An 18,199-nucleotide genomic window follows, 5' to 3' on the forward strand; every position below is an offset into this window, starting at 1 on the left:
GGTTTGACTTTAAAGGAGGAAAAAGTTGTCTTAGTTTTGATTTAGACACCTAGCATCACCCCTGGCAGCAAAGACACTTTTGCCTTCATGACCCCAGTTGTTCATTACACCTCTTTCTAGATACTCTTTCTTACATTGTTGTCTGTTATCTTTCATCTCACCTATGTCACAAGAATGAAAGAGGCGGAAGCCTATAGATTATCACAGGAAACAATCGTGCAAACATAGGGACATCATTAGTTGTATAACAAATGAGACTGGGGGGAAAATGTCATTTGTTGGAAGCATTCTTCTTGGAGTATGAACTGATAGGGGTGCAAATTTCAGAAAGCTCTGGAGAATTTTTAAAGCTGCTTCAAGGAAACCTCCCAGAACATCTTGGAAGAGCAAGTATGTTTAGGGAGCTGGTTTGCTTTCAGTTTCAGGCTTATTTTCAGGATTGCTACGAAGTGTTCAAGCACCTTCCAAATCACTGCATAATAGGAAAAAACGCCAATCTATTCTGAGGCAAAGAGGTGGAATGATCTGCCAAGACCTTGCAAGAGGCATGCTAAAAGAAGACACATTTGCCTTCAACCTTGGAAGAAAAAACCCCACCACTCTACAAAACCCACACACCGCATCTCCCTACCCCCCTAAAAGACATACTCCAATCAAAGCCAGATATGCTCCTTGAAGAGCAAGGAATTCAACTGCAACTAACGTAGAAGTATAGAAAAGGAAAATAACTGATCTTGTTACTGATGTGCTATGTTTATTTCCCCCCGCCCCCTCCCACGATGGCTCCTAGCAAGAGTCATACCGTGGGTATTACAGCCCTTCCATGAATCTCAAGAGTAACATTCACATTTTGGCTGACATTCCTCATGGGTGGGAAGAAAGAATGATAAATTTGCAATTGCATCCCTTCACCAGATGTACAGCCTTAACTTTTCTCAGTTTTTAAGGAAAAGGGTTAAAATATATATACACACACACACATACATATTTCCAGAAGTTACCAGTACTGAAGCTCAGCAGAAACTCTCCACGGGCGCTACCCTATCTGCAAAGGCAAGCACCACTGACATTATCCCAAGTTTTTCATTTGTTCAGAGAAGGGCATTTAATTGAAAGCGTAACTTAGATTTACAGTAACATAATTCCCATTTGCAAATACAGATCTTGACCACTCACACGAAGATGGTAGAAACGTTACTTACTGACACAAACGGGACAGACAATGAATGAATTTCTTTGAACAAATACTCATTTGACTTCTGTTACAGGGCAGCGCCAGAGCTTGAAGACCTTAGCACCTCTCCACTGTTCTCTAAAAGCCGTAATTCTATGACCTTTCCACACTGAGCTATTTCTTATTTCCTGACTGGCAGGCACCCACTAGGTGCTTTCCTCCCTAAGCAGCAGGGAGTTGTTTTTAGACAAATGACTCAAGACGACTGAGTTGACAGCATCATGTAGCCAAAAGCCAACGCAGGAAGATGCTGCCAGGTCCCTGTCGAAAGGCTATGGGGGCCCAGGAATTGCACACATGACTTGCCACGAGATGGAATGAATGTCCTCTGCAGAAATTTGAGCCATACAAACCTAGAATTGTTTTATCTTCATATGCTGCTACATTGATGTATTTTTTTTACTCCAGATCTCCAAGAACAGGACACAGGTTTCCCCCCAATGCCCTGCTAGGTAATTCAGAAAGTAACATTTTATAGAACAGTGAGGCAGGAGAGGTGGCTCCACAGGCCTTCGTGCTGCGGCAGCATGAAGCAGCACGCATTGCCACACTGCGTGCTCCAGCAGTAGCACTGCCTGGGGCTGGTCTGCAGCATGGGTGCACCATCGCCCAGGTCTAACATAATGCTTGTCTCAGAGGCACGACCTGTGGTGGACAGCTCTTGCTGCAGGGGTGTATGAAGTTACCCCTCTTAACCATCCACCTACTCCCCTATGGCAGACAGACATAGCAAAAGCAAGCACTTGCCTTCCCAGACACTTCAGGTCAGGTTTGAGCTACCAATGAAGGCAAGTTTGAGTGACCACAAACAGCAGGGAATTGCAGTGATGAAGGGTGAATGGTGTCCTGGGTTACGCAGTGTCAGTCATGAGAGGAGAAGAAACCCTGCCAGGGCCACCGACGCCTTAGAGCAGCACAGCTGTTTCCACAAGCACATGAGCTAGAGCCCAAACGCCTCACACACACTGTGCCCGGCAGCATCACTTGAGTGAGCTGCTTTGCTACTTCAAGTGATCACAAGATGATGCCTTCAAAGGCACTGCAGGGAGTGGGGGGGGGGAGAAACCTGAGGTGGGAGGAGACAGGAGGAAGAAAATGCAGCCAGGGAAGAGACACCTTGCTGCCAGGGGGATGCTCTGTTGTTTATGGCCACCAGATTTTCTATGTTCATGATTGCCATGCCCATTGCTACAGGATTCAAAGCAGCATTATCACAGGGACAGGTAAAATGAATTAATATTTCAAATAAGGCAGTTCAAGCTGCACTGCAGACCTATTTTATTATTAAGCCATCATTATGATTTGTTGTATGGTTAAAACAGTATTAACACAATTCTTTCACTATAACAAGTAACTTAGAGCAGCCAGAGGCTTGCTGCTCAGAAAACATTCTCTTATCACAATAATAAAGGAGTTTTTTATTTAGCCAAGGTCTTTTCAGCCTCAATGCAGAGAGTACGTGCATAAATACAAAACAGGGCTACAGCAGAAATTAGCATAATCAATGCAAGATACTCCTTGGGTACTGAGTTACATTTAGCAATGAATTAAGCTATGACAACTGAAAAGATTTCTGCTGTATATTCTGGAAACAGTAAATTCTGTGCTACCACTTCCACAGTTCACAAATGCAGCTACAAAGGCAGCTGACGTCTGCAAGCCACAAAATCCTACAGATGGCTCCTTACCTGTACCTCTACAAAATATTCCCAAAAGTTATACCAAAGGTCTCCTAATGGTCTTACTACTGAGGATGCCTGCACGTTTTAAATTATTTCAAAACCAAGAGCTATACTTGGTTAGCATGCAGGAGGACGTGTTGCCAGCTCTTAACCTCACAGTCCCACACTTGTGTCCGCACTAAAAACCATAATATATTAAGGGATGTATCAGCCCAAATAACTACAGGCTTTTTCTGTATATGAAGTTAGCATTCAGCTGCAGCAACGTACCAGGTTTGTTGTCCCTGAAAAGCCCTATTCCCTGAGAAGCACTATTCACTTTCAATTTACCATAATTGCCCAAAGAAACCTAATATAACTCGATTTTCTTCAGCTATTTAATCACTATTGCCACTGCTCATTCTATTTGCATTTTGATGGATTTTAAACCCTAGCATTACTTCCACACGATTTCCTCAGCTGCTTACTCGAATTATTGGACTTTCTTCATACAGTTCTTCCCCCAAAACTTCTACTTTATCATAACAATAACAGCTTTATCGCTCAGTAGTTTGGAAGTGCTTCACATAAGTTGTTTCCAATATTGCCTTTAAGCTATCAGACACGGTCAAAAGAAAGCCTGGTTTCTTCCTGAAAGACAAAGAGAGCTCTTACTTGCACGAGTCAGCGAGCTGTGCTCCCTCTGGCACATCAGGGAATAAGAAAAAACACAATCGGCAGAAAGGCATGGAAACTGAGAAGCATCTGAGTGGAGGTAGCTTATGTCCACACCACTAATTAATTCCATTTACATTTGAAGGAGGGACATTTACACTCAGAGTGGCCAGATCAAGCTCATAGTAACACTACACTGGATATGTGAAAGGGCTTGTTGTGTTAGGAGTAGCTCCAGTGGTTCTGTAGTTAAGACACTGCTAGGATACTTGCAAGAGATAGGAGAGACAAACAGGGTAATCGGGTGGTGTTGACAAGAGTGCTAGTATCATATGTTGTACGGAGTTGTCCTATACACCTTGCACAAGATGAGGTGTTCTGCAGGTAATGCTAGAAACCATCAATATATTTAAAGTAAAAAACCAAAACAAACAAAAACCCCCACCCAACCAAAAACCAACATACAATTCATGCACGTAACAGAATTTTTCAGGTAATTAAGGTAATTTTCTTTTCAATAAAAGAACACTCTTCACTAATTCGCAGTTGTAACTGCCAGTCAATACCTACCTTGAATATTAAGGTCACGCAAAGCCAAGCGTCATATGGCTCAGGACGCTACTAGTAAATCCATTTACTTCTACTCTAAACAGATGAAAAGAGCACGACAGTCTTTATTTAGCTATTCCACACAGCTGAGAGGCATGACAGCAGGAGGGCAGAAGTGTCAGTTCATGGGGAAGAAAGATTCCAGACACAGCTGCTGTGACCTGCAGACGTTAAGCATCGCCCAGTGGCGAGAACCATCAGCAGACAGCACGGATCCACTTCGTTAATCAGGTACCCTTCTTTGCATTTGGCTTCGGACTCTTCCAAAATCACTTGTCTCCTTACTTACTGACTCTGCTTGCAACAAGTGTTTCCTCAAATATTAGGATAAAATCTCCTTGAAAAACTCTCCGGACAACAATCTCCTTCTAAATCTCATTACAAAGTATTGGGCACTCTGTTTTCTGAGAGAAGGATTTTGCTGCTGCCAAGTTCATCAGGTAATGGGAGAAATCAAACTGCCCAGCAAGCTGACCTCCTCCCATACGTTAAGTCACTGGATTCCTCAAATGAAGTTTTAAGTTCAATTTTTTTGTAGCATTGGTCAGGTTTGATTGGTATTTGCCACCTGAGATTAAGTATGGAACTACCTATGATGAAAAGAGCTAATTCTCTGCCAGCAACACATTAACAACGTAGCAGCCAGTAACGCAATTTACATGAACTCCCATCAAGATATTAGTAGGCCAACCTTTTGAATAAAGCCCTTTAAGCAAGTTTTGTTTTGAAAAACATGTCATTTAAAAGCATGTCTGCTAGTTGTGGGAAAGTTTAATGGTGGGGGATTCATGTCTTCAACATACCGGACTTGTAAATATTAATAAATATTTAATACTTTATTATTTTATTATCAAAATATTTACAGAATAAATAAAGGTTCAAAGACTTCTCATAATTTATGATTTACAGAATCTGTCCATATATGGCTCATCAAATTGGTTGATAACAAATGCTGCCATCTTTTCATGCTGGAAGCTTTGCTGCTTGTTCTTCTTGCAAAACAAAATGTCACTTGTTAAACCTTACTTGGACTGAAAATATCTCGGGACAAACCTTGACTGTAGCTAAAGCTACTTCCTCTAGTTTCCTTCCAAAAAGGAAGAAATACCAGCGACTCCCCAGGAACATAACAAAAGAACCAGGTGCTGCAGAGGGGAAAAAACATCAGGGATAACAGGACAGAAAGTTTCAGCTAGAGGACAGGGTCAGAAGGACAGGTTTTTGTTGCACCAGGTCTAATTTAACTACCAGACCACTTCGGAACATGAAAAAGTGACAGCACAAAGACTGCACAAGCCACTGCAAAGGGATTTTTGGATACTCCAGAAGATCCGTACTAAAACTTAGAAAGTACTGCAGAGTAAACAGAGAGGCAAGCATACAAAGAGCATGGCCTGTCATCCATACAGCTCTCATTCAGTAAATATTGCTTCCAATAAATAAATAAATAAAATCCTCAGAGCTCACCTGCCTGCTGACAGTTCACCACATATTCTTGGAAAGCATTAACTCAGGACTCTGTAAAAGGTCAGCTGAAATACTATAAATCCTAACGCAACGTGTGCCAAGGGAAGAAACAGTACTGTCTGCTACATCTGAGAGATGCATTAGGGCTCCCGTGGCAAAGCACTGGATGTAACACAGCAGGACTAGCGAACTGCCTAGCAAGAAATGAGTAGAGTTTGATGTATGCATCAAGTTAGATCAGGAAAGCTATTACTTGTAAACATCTACAACTAAGTGCAAGGTGACCCAGACCCTTAAACCTGCTGCCTCCTGAGAAGCCACACAGAAACACAAACCAGGATGGGATCAGGAGGTGCAGCCACTTGTCTGAAGACTTTTAGACAAGACTTGTCTAAAAATATACAGACACAAAAGATCCCCACAAAAATCCTATGCACAACTCGCATCCTTTTCCAGATACTATAAAAAAAGACCTGCATGTTAGTTACATAGGATTTTTCATAACATAACAGAAACCAAGTTTTGCTCTGTTTTGGGCTCCTTTGCAATGTTCGGGTAAATCTGCATGTCACAAACCCACAGACGTGAAAGCCTTCAGCCATCAATCCCAGCATTGTGGAAATACACTTCACTTCTGTTTTTTTAATCCAAACTTGACAAACCTAAAAAGCAATGACTATTTGTCAAGGTACAATAGCAGGTTCTCTCCATTCACACCATGACAAGGCAGTAGCTGAGGCACTTAACGTACAGCTTTAAGTCTATCACAGACAACTGTAAACCAGCTTATAAAATAACTGTCTCTTTAGGTTGCTTCAAACAAATCATGTCTGTTCCTCTCAAGGTTACTTAGATTTAATTTAAATTTTGTTTCATCCTCTCTTCAGCAGCAGCTTGCCTAATTCCAGATGAATTATTACTTCCATCTCTAAAATTTTTTTGTCCCAAATAGGCTAAAAAAAAAAAAAAAAAAGAGGAAAAAAGAAAAAAAGAGCTATCTCCCTGCTTAGTGCTTCACAAGAGATGCATAAGAATTCCCCACTCTGGAGACAAACACACATCAGAATGCACAACTGAAATACCACAAACAAAAAAACCCTGCATAAACCCCTGACTCGATCTCTCTGTATATCATATGACTAAAATGGTTCCGTGCTTCACATTTAAGACAATGCTGCACCATATATAGCATCAGAGAGAGCACTGCAGAAACTACAAAGACAAAGCATGCTGTTCTCGTGATCCAGTTCTCTTCGACAATCTTGGAAGACAATTTTAATAGTCAAAAGGGAACATGAATAAGGAACAGATGAGCCATTTGGCCTTTCGAAAAAAAGGAAAAGCAGAGGCTTGAAATACTGCAGAGGAGGAACTCATTTTTTAGCACAGATAAGAGAAGACAGTCAAAGGTTACGTAGGAGGCACTCCACCGAGGATGGGGGGGGGGGGGGGGGGGGGAGGTAAACAGAAAAGGGGGAAAAGTCTAGGGTTTTTTTTCTTGACCCAGGACAGGAGGAGTTAAGCACATCCTACAGGAAACAATTTAGTGACAGCAGAAGGAGGTAATATTGGGGAAGCGGCTAAAAGAGCAAATATATTTGTTGTGGTCTCATTATCCCTTTTGTACCTGATTCACCTTGGTGGAGATTCAGCTTACACAGAAAAGTGGCCTGTGGTTACTTCTCAAGCATTTCTATTAAATTTCATACATACTAATGAGAGAAAAATGGATACTCTTGTCCTGTTACAGAAAGAATATGCACCAGGTGGGGAGGAGCTAATTACCTAGTTGAAAACTCTGTAAAAGCTGTTTCAGGAAACCCAGGAACCTATAGTTTATAACACATGTATGGAAAGTACATGTTAAACCAGCATAAACTCTTATAGTTGTAAGAAATGGTTGAACAAGAAGAGTTGGATAAACACTGATGTATTGAATGGGTGAAAAATTAACCCCATGAACCCTCAGTATTTACAAGCACAATTTTAGACAGACAACTAGGACCTCTCCTACTCCCGTTTTCCATCACAGGCAGTCTCAAGTTCCAAAAGTAAGAGCAGGTACAGTGCCACCCGAGTGTTTCATCTGCCACAGGTGCACGAGAACTCAGCTCAGATGCCCATCTTTGTATCACCGTAAATTCTTTGATTATGGAAAGCATGTCTACATTAACTCATAAAAATATGAGCTGCTAGAGAATAAAGTTTTAATTATTTAAATTTCAACAGACAGCAGAACCTGAAGTTCACAGTATGCAGAGGGTCAATGACCTCAAAATAATGTCTACTGAAAACATACACTTGAAATTCTGGTCCTTTTACCCATAGCATCTTGTAGGAAAACTGGGAGACTAGTAAGTGATGAAGTAATGTAAAACCCCTGGTTAAAAATTAAAGTGACTTTTTAGTTCACTGTTCTAACTCTAAAGGCATACAGAAAGCTCCTATTGTTGTTACCAGAGAAAAATTAGACAGCAAAAAAATTTGTGAGAAGTTATTTTTCATAACCTTAAATACTCATACTATCTAAGCCCTTTCCAACCAAGAACAAAAAGCTTTATAGTCCACATCTAAAAGGCAATCAGGAAGCGCTGCAGCAATGAGTGATCACAGCTACAACAAAAGAGTAACACCACAAGCAGAGCTCCTGCTTCAGCTTGGATACTTCAGCTCCCTGCTTTCCCTAAGCCCCTTCCCTCCCCTGCTCCAAAGCCATCCTGCCGATGGACCAGTTTCAGCCAAGCTTTGAAGCTCAGTGGAGGTCTCACATTAAGTATATGCCAGTAAGTTTCACCAAAGCTGTTGCATGGGTAGAAGAAACAAGCGCACGCTCCCTGTTAGGAAATAGCTGCTCTGAGCTCAGGTGCTCATTTTCTGCCTGCCCCCCGGCAAGCTAAGCAACACCAAACTCGCCACCGCACCACACTTCTTGACCAAATGGTAACTAGGGACCAAGGAAAGATGCCAACTACTGCAGAGCTGTCAGGAGTGGTTTAGCAAATAGAGGGGAAAACTGACGACGGAGGACTGGGGCTGGGGTGGGCACTGCAGATAGACAGCTGGGAGGGAGACGAGGGATGGAGTCCTTCTGCTGGCAGAAGAGTAGGACGAGCAGACACAAGACAACTCGCCAGGAAACTAGGCTGACTAGTTCTGTTGCTCTTGGAACACTTTTCATTAGAGGACTGCCAAGAGAGCAGATTCATGCCATATAAAGGGCACGTGCCCAACCATCCTTATAAACTAATATGACCAATACAGTGCAAAGCACCATATAAGAAGGCAGACAATTTTTCTACTCAAGCTGAGCGTCTAGTTTTCCAATACATTTGTATCCAGTCTGAGGACCTCAACAGGAATTTTATGTATTTATAGTAACAGAAAAAGGTTCTCATTTAAGATAATATGCACACTTGAGCCAAGACACTACACAACTACGTCCATCCAAAGCAGTTCAACTTCTTTATTTTGAAATTCGTGAGAGGCACATAAACAGCTGACTGTTACTAACGATCTAAGCTGTTTAATTTGCTCTTCCTTTTCTTGAAAGGTAACCCTCTTTTCCTACGGGAATGCTTTTTGCATGCTTCACATGCAAATGTTGTACTTCGGTGCTGATACTTTAGCTTTTTCTGTAGCTGCAAATCAGAAGTTACTGACACACTGCTGTTAATATCACTTTGCCATTGCTTGATAGCTACTGCATTAGCATTTTCAGTAGAGATTTCTTCTGGAGGAGGCAGATGGAATTACCTGCTCTCTGTTTATGTAACAGACACTTCAGATGGGAGCATTACAACAGATCACCACGTGCTTCTCATGTGGACCGTGCTTTGGGGAAATCAGAGCTATCTCCCTCCTGACAAGAGCTGTTGCAGTCTCCTGGAACAGTAAGGAGTTCAATTTGCACCATTAACATGAAGTTATGTATTCTAAATTACAAACTGCTTTGTTTGCCAGGATTTTAGACACATTAAGACATTATACAGTATTAAAAAAAGCCAAATCTTTCTGCAAGTAGATGCTATGAAAAGAACACACAACTAGTTACTCCCGTAGCTTTGAAAAATCACATTTTTCCATACTTTGCGGAGTGTGAGGCATGAAAACACTCATACATTTACAAGACTAGTAAATCCATAAAACAAGCCATTCTCCTTACAACTCTCAGCCCAGGAGAAGAGCCAGGACTGTGCTTTTCAGAACATACCGTTCTCCCTATAGAAGTAAACCCCTAACCTGAACAAGATTTAAAATTATTTTTTAGTATTTTTTTAAAATAAAACCAGCCAATACACCTTAGTTACGATCTGCAGACAGCTCAGCCAAAGTTAATGTCTTTCTCTTTTTCTCAGTGCAGACGGCACTACCAAATTCTGCTAGTGTTTTAGCAAAAGGGTTGTCTGTAGGAAATCGGCTGGCTTCACCCACCAACTCCTACTACGTGTGTCAAAACAGTGTCTTCTGACCACCCTCTAGTTAGTCCGTATTACAGCCAATCACTTAAAAAAACATTTGGGATAGTAATAAGATACAAGTCAGCCATAAGTGAAAACGAAACATAAAAGAAGAGCTCCCCTCTTTCTGAGCTTCTGAGGGATGTGGTAAGCAGACACAATCGGTTGAATTCACTAACAGCATAATACAGCCATTGTTTACAAAAGGAATGTTAAAAGCAAAACATGTTTTGATAACAAGAAAGAACACATGAAATGGTTTTAAATGAATGAAAAGCTATTTTACAACATCCGTTATTTATTTCTAGGTGTGCTTTCTTGCAAACAGAGCTCTGGGCAAGTTATGTGTGAAAAGAAGAAATAATCTAGTAAGAAGGTGTTCATTCATGTTTTTCTACTTCAAAACAAAAAAAACATGAATGAGATGTTGCCTCGAGTCTTTTGCAGTTCCTTCAGTTACATGTGTTCACAGATTTTTTTCCACTCTGCTGACATTCCCTCAACTTCTATGCATTTGGTGAGAAACAGCCGTTTTCACCTTTCCAATTAGCTTTAGTAGCTAATTTACCTGATAGATCACAACTACACAGCAATAGTGGTCTAAAGAAGGCAGTGTTCGCCAGCATACAACATCAATGCTTCAGAGATACAATGATGCTGGCAGTTTCCATGGGAGGAAAACAATAGACTAGCTCATGAGTCTCCTTTCATCTTGTCCACACCAGTCCTCCTCAGTGTTCATAGCCAGTATGTAAGTAATATAATTTAGGGTTATAGAAGAGGCATAACCAAGTAAATACATACTAGCAGTGAATTACAGAGTAAGACTGAGTCCATCAGACACCAAAAGTAAGACATTGAGCAATGTGAGCACTCCAGCAGAGGAGAAAAGGGTGATGAAAGAAGCAGCCCCAACTTTACAATACCATGTTCTACTTTGGTTATTAGGAATATTTAATGATACTACATTAAGCTTGGCTTCCCACTTGATCTACTAACTCAATACATATGTTTAACCTTTAATACATGAGCAGGGACTACAAGGAGAAAAAAAAAAAAAGAGGAAGAAGAAATAGTTGGGGGGATGAAGGCTTTCTCTCTTCCTGTTTCCTTGTTAGCTTCACATCTTAACAGTTATCTAATCTTTAAAAATAACCTTTGAGAAAACACCAGTGTCTGTGGGGTTTCAATTTCTCTTTTACACTCAGTATTTACTTGAATTTTTCTATTGTGCCTCCTCTTTTCTAAAGCTTCCCTTCCTCCCATCTGTCTTTTCCTTCACCCAGGCACATATCAGCTGCATATTGTGCCCTTTGCCAAGGCCACAGAGGTGCAACAAGCCATAAGCCCTGCTTCTGCACCTGCCGTATGTGAACATCTGCAGAGGTCAGCGCCATCTCATTCATTAGCTGTGCACTAAACACACATCGTTGCTCTTCTTCATAGTACACAGTGCAGTGGTTCTCAAACCAAAATAAAACATAAGGAGCACTGGGAGAAAGTAAATATACCTGCCAAGAGAAACAGAAAATTCTGTATTTCGCTATAAATCCTCCCTATGCCGGTTTGAACTCAACTGCAGTGTAAAAGAAAAAGCCCACAAAGAAAAAGGAAAACCCACAACCAAAAAACCCAAACGCAAACCCCCTTTCCTCTCCCTTGATGAGATGACCTTTTATCAAGAGCATAAACAAAATTCAACAGGTTAAAAAGAAAGAAACAAACAAAAACCCCCAAACCAAAACCCACAACAGAAAAAACTCACAGAAAAATAAAACCCTTGGTCACCAAGTATGATTTAGATGGGTAACAACTGTAAAATTCAGTGACAGCAATAAAAATCAGTAATTTTCTTATTAAAGGACCACTTTTTCTTTGTAGTCTGTATGTGCAGATGTTAAGAATAAAGCTGATTTGCGAGCAAAAAGTGCCAGATGTCTAGAAACCAGATGTGAAAGTTCTCGCCTAGGAGCCAACCCTTTCACACATTTTTCACACAAATGAAACCCTAATGAACTCAGAAGGGCTCTCTACAGTTTATTCACCAGCACCCAGACCTGACGCACTCTATGATCAAGATATAGAGCTGGGACTTGGGAGGTTGAGGTTCTGTTCCCAACTCAGCCAGAGACCACCTGTGCGACCCTGGACAAGTCTCTTAAGCAAAGAACAAAACCTCAGTGATTAAGAGAAGAAACGCATAGCCCTAATCTGCCTTTCGTCATACCGGTCAGACTGTAGCGGGTACAGAAAACCTTCACATCACATCCGTAAAATGTGAGTCTATAACCTCACACAGCCCCTCTCGGGACCGCTGTAACAACTACCCATGCCCCAAACCTCCAGTCTTAAACATTGTCTAAAATTTGGTTCCAAGTGCTTATAGTTTTAAGCACGATTTTCACAGAAAACCAGCACTATTTACTCACACAGACTACTAAACCATAGCAATCTGGCAAGTTTAGATACACTGACATATTTGCAACTCTCTCATGTCAACATTTCACGTAATACCTCAACAAGCGTTATTTTACAACTATATTTCTACTATTTTAAGTCCAAATAACTTTCTGCCTGTGGTTTATGTTCCAGTCCGCATATGTAAAGCTAAAACAAAAGGCTGTGAAATACCATGGGCATTCAGAAAAGTTATCAAAAAACCTAAGTCCTGCAGAAAAAAAGTAACTGATTATTTCTAATGGAAGGATGTCTTTACAAGTTTGCCCAGATATAAAGTATATGCAAGCCTTTTATGTCTAGCTAGGGATATCAAAGCACATATTTTACACAAATAGCAAGAAGTGCAAGGACCTACAGACACGAGGCAGGACCCATATGTAGCTTAAAATAGTTCTTCGTACTTTTTTTTTTTTCCTTTTAATTTCAGCTTCCTTACTTAAACATGCCAAATGCTCAGTAACGCATTCCTTAGTTTTCCTACGCTGCTTCCAAGTTTTACCAAGTCTGCCAAATACTGTGCATCGCCGTGCCGCTGCGTTTAACCTGCCCGGAGAAAGCCAACATCCTCCTGAACTGAAGTTCCCTCCTGAAGACAGAAAAGGGTAAATATCACCCTGACCGACACCGCCTGCCCGTCAGATTTACATAACGCTGAGCTCTCCTCCAGAAAGCCTTGACGCGGCCTGACAAATCCCCATAAGCCCTAAATCCTTTCCCCGGCCCGCTTAAGCGGGATGTTTTCAGCCTCATTATGCTTCAATGACACTGGACTTCTTAATTGGGGGGGGGGGGGGGGGCGGAATAAATACCTGCATAAGGTGGTCAAGGAGTTATTTGATACATCAGGAAAACGGATTAACAACAGAAAAATAGAAGGGAAACTTCTCCCGGGGAGACACGAGGGACAGAGACCCCACGAAGGCTCCGGCAGCCCCCATGGAGCCCTCGTGGGGTCCCTGCCCCTCACCGCCTCCCCGAGGGGCCTGTCCCCAAACGAAGTGCCCCGGACCTCCCGCTTGGGCCTCCTCGCCCCCGTCTCCGTCCCTCGCTTCTCCACAGGCGACCCCGGGCCAGGACCCCGCCGCCATGAGGCGCCTGAGCGCGGGCTCCCGCCGTCCTCGCCCGCGGCTCCGGGAGGGCGCCTGAGGCGGGGGGACAACAGGTAAACCCGGCGCCGGAGGGAGCGCCTAGGGGAAGGGGGGCTCCTCTCGCCCGCCTGAAGGAAAGCCTGAGGCGGGCGAAAGGAAAGGAAATCCCGCCGGGGCGCAGGGGAGAAGGCGGCCCCGGAGGAGGCGGGTGGCGAGGGGTCCTTCCCGCCCGGCTGGCAGCTCCCGGCGCCCGCGACCCTGCCCGTCCACTCACACGCACACAGCTCCACCACGTAGGCGTAGTAGGACCAGGCCACGACCAGGGCGATGAAGGCCACGGGCACCCAGGCCAGCACCTTCTGGCAACACTTGAGGACGTGGGACGGCGCCATCTTCCCTGCCGGGCGGCCGCAGGAGGCATCGGCGCCGGCGCTGCAACGGGCGGCGGCGGCTGCAGCTACGGCCGCCGCTGCGGAGCCGGTCCCGGGCGGGCGGGCGGGCAGGCCCTGGGCGGGCCGCAGTGGGCGGGAGAGGGACGGCCCCGGCGTCCGCAACCGCCTCCCTCCCGCGGGCGCCGACACGCCTCAGCGTCCCGCCGCTGCCTCCCGCCCCTCGCCCTCCGCCGGGGACGGGTCCGTCATGGGGGTTTCACCCTGCACCGGCGGGGCCGTTTCTGGGCAGGGTCCTCCTGCAGCCCTAAGAAATGGTCCTAAACCTCAGCGCTGCTCTTTTGCGGTCCTGACCGGGCGGGCGGGCGGGTCGGTGCCGGCCATCCTGGGCACAGAGGCGTCGGGACGTGTCCGGGCAGCCATACCCGGGGCCCTGCCGGGCTGTTACCTCCTGCTGCTCACCAAGTCCGTGTACTTACAGGGCTCGAATAGCTTGTTGGGTGCAGCAGTGTTTATTTATAGCTAACTCGGTACATTGCTTTCTGAACTTCAGTTAATGCCTGACAACTGCGGGCAGCGCCGCGACCTTCCGGGAAGGCACCGCCACGGGCGCTGCTTTGCGGGGCCGATCCTCTTTAGCGCGGGCGTTTTGAACGCTTGAAATTTTTCGCCTTGCTACAGCGTGACTGTCGCCTGGGACCCCGGCGTTGGAACGGCCCGCGGCGTGACAAAAATCCCCGTTTCTCTTCAAAATCAGAGGGCGCTGGTGCTGGGGGCGCTTCCCCGGGGTGGGGCGGCCCCGGCGGCGGCGGCGGCGGCTCCCGCGGGGCTGCGGCGCCACCTGGCGGCGGCGGGAGCGGCCGGCGGGGCCGCCCCGGGCCGAGGCGGCCCCGGGAGCAGCTGCAGAGAGAAAATGGATGGGGCGCGGGGTGAGGCGTGGGCAGCGCGGGAGTGCGGCCTGGGGACAGGGGTGCCCCGAAAGGCGTGGGAAAAACAGCGAGGGGGACGGCTGGTGTGGGTGGGCAGAACCTGCAGGCTGAGCGGGTGGTCACGGCGATAGGGCTGCCTTGACGGAAGGCGGCGGCAATTATTACGGCCTTACCTGCTGATGGGATGGTGGAAAAAGTACTAAGACAGATGGGTGATCAGGAATTCAGAAGGCTGTGAGCCTCTAACAGCTCACAGGGAGGGGACGCCCCGGACAAATGCCCAGGTGGCAGCAGCCTGTATGTGTGGGACTGTGCGCGCGTGTGTGTGTGTTCATCGGGGTGTTAAAGCAGAGGAAGGAAGCAGTGACCGCTGGTCTTGACATATACAGAACCACTGTGGAGCCGGGAGATGTGCCCAGGGACCGTAGAAAGATGGAGATCAGTTTGGGATCAACGCTAAGCATATGAGCGTGCTAGAACATGGGAGCAGGATCAGGAGGGTCAGGGGTTGCAAGGGGGTTGCAAAATTGTACATCGTAATGCCAGGGCTGTGAAAGAAAGGGATTACAGGAGAGGGAGAGAGCTGGCGGAATGGCTTGGCCTGGCCCACTCCTAGGGGAGAGCTGGCAGGCGTGGGGGGAGTGACTGGTTACATGGGTGGCATCTTGGCTATGGGGACTAGTCACTCTAGAGAAGAACTAACAAGGATAGAGCGGTTTGGATTTAATGTGAGGTAAGCAAATCCTGGGCTGTTGTGCTCGTTAGCACGTCAGGGATATTGTTAAAGTATTCCAGCTCCTCTAATCTTCATTCTGTTTGTTAAAGGTGTAAAAACATGCAACAGCTGCTGGCAGGTGCTTTCCCTCAAGATCTCAGGGGAGTTTTAACACTTAGCCTCAAGGCAATGGGAACGGATTTAAATGCTTAGTGTCCTAGTAATGAATATTTGTTAACAGCCCTCTGAGAATTAACCAATTTTACCTTTGAAGGGGTCTGGAATGAACAAAAAAAATGGAACAAATAAATTAGTTTTTTGGATTGGAGCACAATATGGGGCAGGCGCAGAAGTTCATGGAGTCTACACGGTACCTTTGCAACCAAAGTGGTACTAGAGGGACGCAGTTATATCAGCCTATATATGCTGCAGGTTAGTTTGGGCCACTGAGCGTAATAATCCTGTAAATTATGGGATGAAATTAGGAATGTCAGAAATATGGAATGACATATGGAATGTCAGAAATTAATTATTCTGGACTACATTCAGAGTCTGTCTCTTCTGTACTGCCTGCCTGACAAAACTTGCCTGGCACCCTGGCTGCCTGGCAAACATCATGGAAACAATATAGAAGGTATGGGCACATCTGACATTTAACAGTCCTAAATTCATTTAATATTGAAATGCTCTCAGCTAAACGCAGGAGGATGGGGGCAGGAGGGTGGAATTTTGAATCCCACACAAAGTAATTCAGTAACAAACTTGGGATGATTATTTGATGCAGCAACAACAGTAACCACTTGGGATAGCCAAATGTGGCATGTGGCTAAAGGGACTGCCAATTTAATGGAAAATGCCTGTGAGGCGTTCAACTGAGCAGTATCTCTGGCTATTTACTGTACCAAGCACAACTGCTGGCAACTGAAACAGTAAACAGTGGTTAGTTGCTTTTTGCAAGGAGTTAATTCCTTTCTCATGGGCAATACAGCAGAGACATCCTGTGTCCAGAGGGTCACCAGATGAGTGGTGCCAATTTTTGTCTCAGGAGTGGGATGGATCTTCAACGGCGGGATGGTGGCTTGGGGACTTATTAAAGGAGGGGCATGAACAGTGGGATATAAAACCTTGCGTTAGCCTACTGAAAGTCATGGGTACGGGGTTGTGGGAACCTGATTTATAAGGGGAATGCGTGCATATAGTAAGACCTTAAGGCTAACCAGGCACTGTTGGAAGTGAGCAACTTCACAGCTCGTATGTTCTGCACCGCCTACCGAACCCTGTGGAGCACTGTGGGTATCACCATGTGCCGGTGGGAAGGAGGCAGAATGGGAACTCCAGTGGTCTTTGGTAACAGCGAGGGTTGTATGTGCATTGCCTCGCTGCTGGTGGTAGCGTGGGAGGATAACACAAGTGTTTTTCTGGGAGGAGTTTGGGTGGAGAAAGGATGGTACAAGGGCAGTGAAAAAGTGGGTCCAGAAATAGAAAAAATGAGGAAAGGTAAGAACAACAGCGGGGGATCTTCTGACGGTAGGAGTGTGGATGCCTCCATGCTGCAGGGATGCTGACCTGCAGACCTGAACTCAGCAGGACACAGGGGAACCTGCGAGATTGCCCGTCAGCCCTCTGCCCAGACGGCTTGGCGTGGGAGGGTGGAGTGAGGAGGGGGAGGCTCGCACCATGATGCTCAGCAGCGGGGAGGCAACCGGGACAGGATTGCAATGCAGTATCGTTGGGTGTAATCTGCAAGTTTTAAGCATGATAATTAGTTTGAGTTGTGTGTGCTTTTAAGCATTTAATTGCTGTGTTAGTTTCTCAGTAGCGTATTCAGTGAATAAACATTGGACTCTCAAGCCTGCAGTCTAAAGGGACGGGAGCTGGAGCTGGGCAGTAAAGCTACAAAGAGCTTTTACCAAGCTTGTACTGTGTGTGGCTGGCTGTTGCTGTGCACTGACCCTCCTCTCGGCCCCGCTCCCGCCAGCTTTCATAACAAAAATCCCATGACCCTTCACAGTAAGCACAATTCCTAACATGAAGACTAAGAAGAGCAGCCATGAATAAAAATAGACTTAACTAGTAAATGATTCACCGTGCTAGGGAAGATGTGAGGTGATCCAACATGACTCTCCCTACCCCAGTCTTCCTTGCTGAAGCCGAGTCCAGCTTCAGCCGCGGGGGTATCGGCAGGGCCACGTGCGTGTTGGCACGACCCCCTTTTGGCACGCGTCAGTACTGAGCTGCAGGAACAGCCACCGCCTGTGGTTTGGAAGGGGTCTGGTGCCGGCAAAGCTGGAAGCCGCGGCATGGCCAGTATTTCTGTTCTGGGTCAGATGCCTTGGGTAGGACAGAAAGCCAGCGACAGCTGCATAAACCTAGGACAGGACGGATGATTTTTGACCAGGTGTTGTCCAGTAACATTTCTGTGCAATGATTCCATGCTGACAGGAACTGACGTGAAACTGGATTAAACAAGGACAACATCAAGGTCGTGAGGTGGCAGAGAGGGACTATTCATCCC

General features: G+C 45.4%; 1 protein-coding gene across 1 annotated transcript in view; it reads right to left on the bottom strand.

Annotated features, from left to right (window-relative positions):
• Window positions 1–14,104, bottom strand: part of ZDHHC20 (zDHHC palmitoyltransferase 20) — a 45,270-nt gene extending 31,166 nt beyond the window's left edge. The window contains exon 1 of the mRNA XM_082304635.1: window positions 13,926–14,104. Within this exon, the coding sequence (XP_082160761.1) occupies window positions 13,926–14,043 (118 nt within the window). The 5' untranslated portion in view covers window positions 14,044–14,104. The remainder of the gene's footprint in view (window positions 1–13,925) is intronic.
• Window positions 14,105–18,199: the final 4,095 nt, after the last annotated feature.

This window comes from Platalea leucorodia (assembly GCF_965183815.1).
Source record: "Platalea leucorodia genome assembly, chromosome: 2".
NCBI lineage: Eukaryota > Metazoa > Chordata > Aves > Pelecaniformes > Threskiornithidae > Platalea > Platalea leucorodia.